Source organism: Phascolarctos cinereus, unplaced genomic scaffold, assembly GCF_003287225.1.
Source record: "Phascolarctos cinereus isolate Bilbo 61053 unplaced genomic scaffold, phaCin_HiC Scaffold_2;HRSCAF=192, whole genome shotgun sequence".
NCBI classification, from domain to species: domain Eukaryota; kingdom Metazoa; phylum Chordata; class Mammalia; order Diprotodontia; family Phascolarctidae; genus Phascolarctos; species Phascolarctos cinereus.
Genome location: NW_027555625.1, coordinates 251,040,205 through 251,048,979, shown reverse-complemented (window position 1 = coordinate 251,048,979; position 8,775 = coordinate 251,040,205). Strand labels below are relative to the sequence as shown.

At 42.7% G+C, this 8,775-nt stretch overlaps 1 protein-coding gene across 1 annotated transcript in view; it reads left to right on the top strand.

Annotated features, from left to right (window-relative positions):
- The first annotated feature begins 464 nt into the window (after positions 1 to 464).
- The window catches only part of KCNQ2 (potassium voltage-gated channel subfamily Q member 2), a 146,923-nt gene continuing 138,612 nt past the window's right edge, over positions 465 to 8,775 (top strand). Inside the window, exon 1 of the mRNA XM_020981581.2 lies at positions 465 to 760. Within this exon, the coding sequence (XP_020837240.2) occupies positions 465 to 760 (296 nt within the window). The remainder of the gene's footprint in view (positions 761 to 8,775) is intronic.

Below are 8,775 nucleotides of genomic sequence, written 5' to 3'. Positions count from 1 at the left end.
GGGGAGCGGATGGTGGCCGGGAGGAGCCGTGACAGCCCTGGTAGAAGCCTGAGCTGCGGGCTCCTGGTGAGTGATAGAGCAAGGGAGTGAGTGGGCTGAGCTGAGCCAAGCTGAGCGGAGCCCAGGCAATCGCAGCGTTTCCTTTCTCCCAGGCGCGCCGTGAGGTTGGGGAAGCTGCCGCAGAGTCTGCCTCCGGCCCTACAGCCCTACAATCCACCAGCCCAGCTCTTCCTCTTGCTCTGTGCCCCAGACTCGCCATGCTAATCCCCGGCCGACGGCTTCGGTGCTGTCCAGCGTTTCCCAGCATGCGCCCCCGTTGAGGCTCCCCCTTCCCGCGCCCTTGAGCGCCAAGGGCCCCCCAGCCCTACACTCCCCTTCCCTCCCCTTTCCCTCCTCCTCCCCAGCCTTGAGGGCCCTGCGCGCCCAGCCTCCCAGTGAGTTGGAGCGCAGCCCGGGGGGCCAGGATGGTGCAGAAATCCCGCAATGGGGGAGTCTATCCGGGGCCCAGCGGAGAGAAGAAACTCAAGGTGGGCTTCGTTGGGCTGGACCCTGGGGCCCCCGACTCCACCCGGGACGGGGCACTGCTTATTGCCGGCTCGGAGAGCAGCAAACGCGGCAGCATCCTCAGCAAGCCTCGCTCGGGCGGCGCCGGTACTGGCAAACCCCCGAAGCGCAATGCCTTCTACCGCAAGCTGCAGAATTTCCTCTACAACGTGCTGGAGAGACCCCGCGGCTGGGCCTTCATCTATCATGCTTATGTGTGAGTAAGGGGCGGGCAGACTTCTCTGCACGGCCCGGCTGGGCTGGCGGAGGACAGCTGCGTTGTAGGGGTGACCCAGGGGAGGTCTCTCCAGGAGACTCATAGGAATAGAGGTGGAATGGTGTGAGTTTTGTGGTGTCCATGTGAGTGCGGATGTTAGAGGTGATAACGACAGTTAGCATGTAAATGTGTTGGTGTGGTTCTGCGTGATTGTGTGTCTGCGTGATACTGGTGCAAGTGTATCTGTTGGGATTGCTTGTGATTGTGTGTTCGTGGGTGCTAGTGTGTGACTGTCGTGTGTGATTGTGAATCTGTGGATGGTACTATTTGACTGTAAGTCTATGTGTGATCTCTACGATTAAAATGCAGCATTGAACAATTATCAGGGTAAACCAGGCAAGAAGATTCTGCTTTGAAATAGTCCCCAGGTACCCAGGAAAAAGCATCTCTATGTTGGAGAAGATAAAGATAATGATGACATTGTTTGTTGTGAGACTGCTTTTGATGCGCAAACTCAGATGTAGGTCCCAGGTCAACTCTTTTGGGTTTGGGAACTTTTGCCCCTATCTCTCCTCTCTCATCCCCACCCCCATGCAACTTTGGGCTCCTTTTTCGCCAACATTAATTATGAATTCTTGCTCTCCCTATCTTCCCATTAAAGAGAGGAGGAAATTTGTTTCTTCATATCCACTCCTCCTATCCTTACTTTAGGGGTCTTTGCAGGCATTGCCTACCTGCCACTGACAACCTATCTTCTTACTCCCTAATCGTCTCCTTCCATTTTTCTATGGGAGTGGGGGCAGGAACAGCTGTCTCAGCTAGAACAAAGGCCCAGACATCTGGAGGAAGCCAGAGGAGATAGATTTTGAGGGGAATTTAATTTCTCTCAGCCCTCTTTCCAGGCTAGACCTTGTTAACATAGCCCCATTGATATAGCCTAGTCAAGACCCTCCCCTCCACTGCATCTGTGAACTAATAGCAGAAGATATTCCCTAGCAGCGAGGTGGGTTGGGTTATTCTCTCTCTAAGGCACCAGGTTTTTCTTACTGGGGGCTTAGAATAACCTCCGTGTTTGAGGGCTGCCTATTGTGTTCAAGAGGAGGGACTCAGAGATAGGGACTCCACCTCAGCCACACTTTGGGATACAAATGCTTATGCAGGTGGAATTTGACACTCTTTTCCTTCCCTAACCCTTATCATTTGTCCTTCCTGGATTGTCTCCAGGAAAGGTGGCTTACTTACTGGGCAGGAGAGCTTTTATCGCTATAATGCTCACCTAGGAGCTCAGGGGATCTTAGGCAGGAAAGGAAAAGAAAAAAAAACCCAGCATAGATCAGAGTGTGAGAACTGGTAAAGAGGATGTGTTTGTATTTATGTTGGGGTGGGGGTGGGAGGTACAACAGGAAACAACTTGACTATTTTTAATAGGTTATGTCACCTCCATGGGTCTCAGTTTCCTTGCATGTCAAATGATGGCATTGGACAAAATGACCTCTAAGGTCCCTTCTAACTCTGGTTCTTGTGATCATTTTTTTTATTTTTTAGTTATTTTAAATAAAAAAGTGGAAAATGCCCAGTTTTCCATATTGCATCTAGAGACATCCTCTAACTGAAAGCTGCAAACCACATCCAAGATTGATTGGTATTTCTGTGGCTTTGAAATTCCCCACTGTCTGGGAGCTTCTCTTGTCTCAGGGCCTGTTTTCCCAATCAGACCCAAATGCACACGCTCTCTTTGTGTGCATTTGCATATGAGCAGGTGCATGTATGTGTGTGTGTGTGTGTGTGTGTGTGTGTGTGTGCGCGCGCACATAAAGTATACAGATCCTTAATATACAGGTGTGTTTCTTGCCATCCTCTTCTGTCACTCAGATAGGACCAAAACCAAATAAGTCTGACCAGAACACAGCCATTTTGTGAGTTAAAGCATTTGAGAAAGAGAAGAAGGAAGGAGAAAGCTTTGAGAAAGCATATCTTAAACTGAGCACATACTATCCCCAGGGGGGATGAAATGGAGAGACCAAAATGATTGATATTCTCTCTCTCTCTCTCTCTCTCTCTCTCTCTGTCTCTCTCTCCTGTCAGGAAAGGTCTGCATAAAGCTTGTGTGGGAAAGATGAGGGGTTAAGGAGACACAAGTATGATGTGAATGCTCACAGAAGGTACAAGATACTACCAAGCTAGCCAATGCCCATGGAGCTCTCAAGTGTAGTTTTTTGGAGATTGGGGTTCCAAGGAACAATTCTTTCCCATAGATGGGATGTCAGGGGAGTTATGGCAAATGGGCTACCTGTCTTGGGATCCCATAGGAGCTCCATCATCCATGAAAAAAAAATTCCTTTGTGCCTTAGTATCAGAGTTTTATAGCAGAAAACAGTAAAATGAAACAAACAGAAGGTAACATGGCTAGTTAGCCCCTGACTAAGTAATTAATCTGGTTACCTTCCTTATTGAATACTCTGACCAATTAAATCCCCTTGAAAAAGCATTCCATTTCATTAGGATGAATGACTTTACAGTAATGGCCTGGATATTAGTGCCAAGGGAGACACACGTATCACAAGAAAGCATTCAGTCTAGGGCTGGATTCTGTGTCCATGGATTTGTTCTGGGTAGAGGGATAATTACACTTATTTGCTCTGGGTCCTTGCTTGTTGTGGAATGGGGTAGGGAAAGCTTTGAGAAAGGGAAAGCTTGACTTTGTATCAGATCACTTTTGGGATATGTGTCTATACAATATCTAGCATTTATATAGTGCCTACTACGCTTCAGGCCCTGTCCTAAGTGCTTAAGAAATATTACTTCATTTGATCCTCTTGACAACCTTAGGAGGCAGGTGCTATTATTATCTCCATTTTACAACTGAGCAAACAAAAGTTAAGTGACTTGTCCAGGGCCACACAGCTAGTATATGTCTAAGGCTGGATTTGAACTCAGGTCTTTCTGACTCTAGGCTCAGTGCTATGTATATGTCTTTTCATGAAAAACAAAACAAAATAAACTTATTTTATGTTTGTTCTTTGTAGTCAATTTATTTGAATTTTGGTCACTTGGTATATCAAGATTCTATCCTTTCTCACAGGATCATTGGTGTTATGTTTTCATTAATGTGACTTAGAGATACTCAGAGGGTCTTGGCTAGATTGAGATTCTCCCTTGAGAGGATGTGTGATGATATGATCTCTTGGAAGAAAATGATAATAATACTGCATATTTCTATAATATTTTAAGGTTTGCAAAATGCATTATATACATTTACTCATTTGAATCTTACAACAGAGCTATGAGGTAGGCAGTACAAATGTTATCACACCCGTTTTATAAATGTAGAAACTGAAGCTCAGAGGGGTTAAGTGATTTACTAATGGGGACATAGTTAAGAAATAAATATCAGAGCTTAGATTTCAATTTTGCTCTTTCCTCATTCAACACTTGCTCCATCTTCATGTGTTGGAGACAGTCTTGTATATGGAGATTCAATTTCAACAGACATTTCTTAAACATCTATTATGTGCAAGGTACTGTATCAAGCCCCTGGGATACTAAGTTGAAAAACGACATAGTCCCTGCTTTCAATTGTTTTACATTGTATTGGATAGTTTTCCCATCAGTTCTTCCTTGGAGAAAATGCAATGTGGTTCTCCAGTATCCACAAGGGCAAATCCTTAGCTGAGTGTTTATGCTATGGTCATTACTGTTCTCTTACCCTAGGGAGGGCCAAGAGGATAGATTCTCCATCATCTCTGGGGAATGTAGCTCTGTTTCAGAACATAGCTTGAGGTAAAGTAAGGGGAGTATTTGTGCTCAGGCTCCAAAGAGAGGGAAGCCCATGAAAACTGATCTGAGTGCAGAGAAGCAACACGAGCTTTGTTGTTATTCAGTCATGTCCAACTCTTTGTTGACCTCATTTGGGGTTTTCTTGGAAAAGATACTGGAGTGGTTTGCCATTTCTCTCTCTAGCTCATTTTACAGATGAGGAAACTGAGGCAAACAAAGACTTGCCAAGTGCCATACAGTGTCTGAGGCCAAATTTGAACTCAGGAAGATGGGTCTTCATGACTCTAGGCCTGGCACTGTAACCATTGCACTATCTGTTTTTGTGCCCTGTGCCTATATTGATCCTGGATTTTCCTAAGAAAATTTCTTAGCAGTGGGCCCAGTACTCAATTCTATGTAGTCATGGACATAAAGAGAGAAGAAATAGACTATTATTTGGAATGAATTCTAAATTTCCCATGATTGGGTCGTTTTCCCTTTGTGATCCTAGTGTGGATTCCTGTATTTAGGGAGCATTGGGAATTTAAAAAAATATTGGGGGTTATATGACTGAAATTGCAATTACTAATGGTACCTTCCTCAATCTTTTCTTCCCTTCTTCCTCATGGGCTCTATTTATATTTCTGTGACAGTCAGGATGCTTGCTCAGACACATTTCATCAAATGTATAGTAGACGATTGCTTTCCTGCATCCTTAAAAAACATGTTTGGGAATTTAAAAGACTCAACCGACAGCCGCACTTGGGGTTGGATTTGCTTATGGAGCTGGATAGAATGTAATAATCTTAATAAGTAGCATGTATATATCACTTTAAGGTTTGCAAATCATTTTTTCATATTATTCAATTTGTTTTCCTATCTGTAAGGTAGGTGCTATTATTATCCTTATTTTACAGATGACGAAACTGAGGTTAAGTAACTTGCTCATGATCACATAGCTAAGGAACATATGAGATAGAATTTAAACTCAGATCTTTTTAACTCCAAGTCCATCACTCTATCCACTATGCTACTACAGCTACTTATAGGTAGCTATCATAGTTTTGCTTGCATGCATGCCTATGTTGTCTCTTTAATTAGACTTTGAGCTCCTTATAGGGAAAGGGGTGTAGCAGGCTTTCCATAAATGCCATTTGAATTGAATTTATTATAAGGCTAAAGATTGAGTTTTCTGTGTGCTATTTGCTTCCAAGTTACCACATGGACACTGAGAAGATTATGATGTGCTTCTTCCTACTTCCATTTTATCTCTAGGAAGAGATGTTACAATCAGGAAATCAGAAACAAGTTGGGGATGAGGTCATGAAAAAAGGAGGTTGTACTTGATAGCTGGGTTCAGAATGGAAGATAGTAAAAAGTGGAATGTCAGATAGTTTTTGTCTTCTGGGTGGCATAAACAGATGGAAGCTCCTATCCCTTTACTGATTATCCTGTGGAGAGACCAAGGTACTTGGATGTAATGACACAGCACCTAGGATGCAAATCCCATAGGCATGAATCTTCAGCCAGCCCTCTGAGGCAAGCCCTGCTATAGGGTCTCTGTTTGTTAGTCTGTAGAGAGCAAAAGCATAAGAGGGCATCTCTCCACCATTCTCCTTTTTTCATAAGCAATATTGAGCTGAACTGAGCCAGGTTGGGATTCAGTGGGAATTGCAGGAAGAATTTCTGGTGATTCTGAGTCAGAAGTGAATTTCAGGCCAATTCTAAGGTGAGGGGAAGTGCGTGGTTACTAAAATGATACAGAGTGAGTTTCTCGTCATTGAAGACAAAGGACTTAGGTGTTGCCCTAGGGATTTAACCTTATCCTTTCTTGGAATTTATTTTTTCTTTCTATGTATGACTTTAGGGCTGAGATACCATGGTTAGTGACTCCCCAGAGGAGTTTATTATCTTATTATCTAGAATCAGCCCTCTCCCAAACTGAATAGAGCTTCACTTTTGTATCATTATTTGTCCAGGTTCCATGTGGGTGTTTGCGTGTTCTGGTTGAGCTGCAGGACATTTTTGTTGTAGAAAGGAAGAAAGTACATGACAAAGCCTGAATGTGCTGATCATGAGCTGGATTTAAAACTCTTTATTCAGGAGGCTGAAAGTTTGGACAGCTCCAGGCCTCTTAGGCCCAGCGCATACACAGGCAGTCTGCCAGTCACTACTCAGATCCCGTGCTGAAAAGGAGCGTTAACTGGAATCACATAGGCATATATAAACTCCCTCGCAAGCACTGAAATAAGCAGTTGGACAGCTTTGGGCATCTTTCCTTTTCTTTCCTTTTTTGGTATGGAAAAATATCCTTCCCTCATCCTTTCCTTTTCCTTTGTGATATCTGAGGCCATAGGCTTTACCTGAAAGGGATTAGGATGTCAATTTTGGTGCTTTGATGATACCTCACTAAAAGCACATGAAGATAATGTTGCAGATTTTATTCCATAATCTAGCTTTCCCCTTGCTGCTCGCTTTTGTTCCGAGTGTTTGCTCCTCTGCTTGAGGGGCATTTCAGATGGACACTTGGGCCTAAAAATACAAAACAATATTTTTCAGTATGTCTGGTGTTTGTGTATCATTGCTATGATGGGGCAGCTAGGTGGCACAGTGGATTGAGCAGTAAGCCTGTAGTAAGGAAGACCTGAGTTGAAATCCAGCCTTAGATACATACTAGCTGTGTGACCTTGGGCAAATTATTTAACTTTTGTTTGCCTCAGTTTGCTCAATTGTAAAATGGGGATTACAATAGCACCTGTCTCCCCCCTCCCCTGGGTTGTTGTGAGAATCGAATGAGATAATATTTTAAAGTGTTTAGCGCAGTGCCTGGAACATAGTATGCACTATATAAATGTTAGCTCTTATTATTGGAATCACTGTTGTACTTGTGCACCATTGCACTAACATTTCAGGAATCTCCTTGGAGGTCTGAGATGGGTATGGTTTTAATTCCAGTAAATGACATTGCCAGTGCTGTGTTGTTGCTACACAACCATGCTTACATAACAGAAGTTCAGCAAGTCATCCTATAACTGAAGGAGAAACTATTTTGCCAGTATTAATTTGTTGGCAGTAGCTTGAACTGAATTGATAGTCTAGCCATGGTGATTGGTTAATTCCAAATTGGGGAATTGCCTGAACTTTCCATGGGCTGAGCACCATTTTTTATTTGCTAGGATGAAATTATATTAAGTGGGATTGATGGAAAGGGCTGGAATTGACATTGAAGGGAGACATTCATTCTTGTTGACATTTAAAGCTATAGCTGGTTTAATTTAATGAACATATAAATTGATATTTTCTATGAGGCTGGGTCAATATTACTTTTATGAATCCATTTTACCTTTAAACTATGGTCCAGATGTGACTCTGGGGTACTTACCTTTACCATTTGGAGAATGGTGCACAGGAGTATTGTGTGTGTGTGTGTGTGTGTGTGTGTGTGTGTGTGTGTGTGTGCGCGTGCATGTGCATGAATGTGTGTATGTGTGTATGTATGATGGCCATTGGGCCATGCTATTTAATTCAGCAAATATTTATTAAGCACTATTTGCCCAACACTGTGCTAGGCAGTGGGAAAATTTATATAAGATGTAATTCTTGCCCGTGTGTGTTGGTGACACATATATTAATAATTAATAATACTTGATAAGCACATTAGATGCCAAATATGATGCTTTGAGATTAAAGGGGAAGTGTCATTATTGACTGAAAGAATCAGAAAAGGCTTCATGGAAGGGGCTTTTGAGTTGGGCTTTAAAGGATGGCCTCCAGTGAGTGAAAATCACTACTGACAAAGGCAGTTCATTTCACTTTTGACTGGTCTCTCTAGATTTTTTAGAGTTCTTACATCTAGCTGAAATCTTGCTGAACCCAAACTCTTTGTAATTTCTTTTTTTATTAGTTTATTTTGATTTATCAACAATCACTTCCATAAGCTTTTGTTTTAAATTTTTTTCCCCTCCCTCTCCCACTCCTCAAGATGGTGTGCAATCTGATATAGGCTATACATATACATTCTTATTAAACATATTTTCATGTTAGTCATGTTGTAAGGAAGAATTAGAACCAATAGAAGGAACCACCAGAAAGAGGAAACAAAATAAAACAGAAGAAAAAAGTAGCAAAGAGTTTGCTTTGATCTGCATTCAAACTCCATAGTTCTTTCTTTGGATGTGGATAGCATTTTCCATCACGAGACTTTTGGAGATGTCTTAGATTTTTGCATTGCTGAGAAGGGCTAAATCTATCAATGTTAG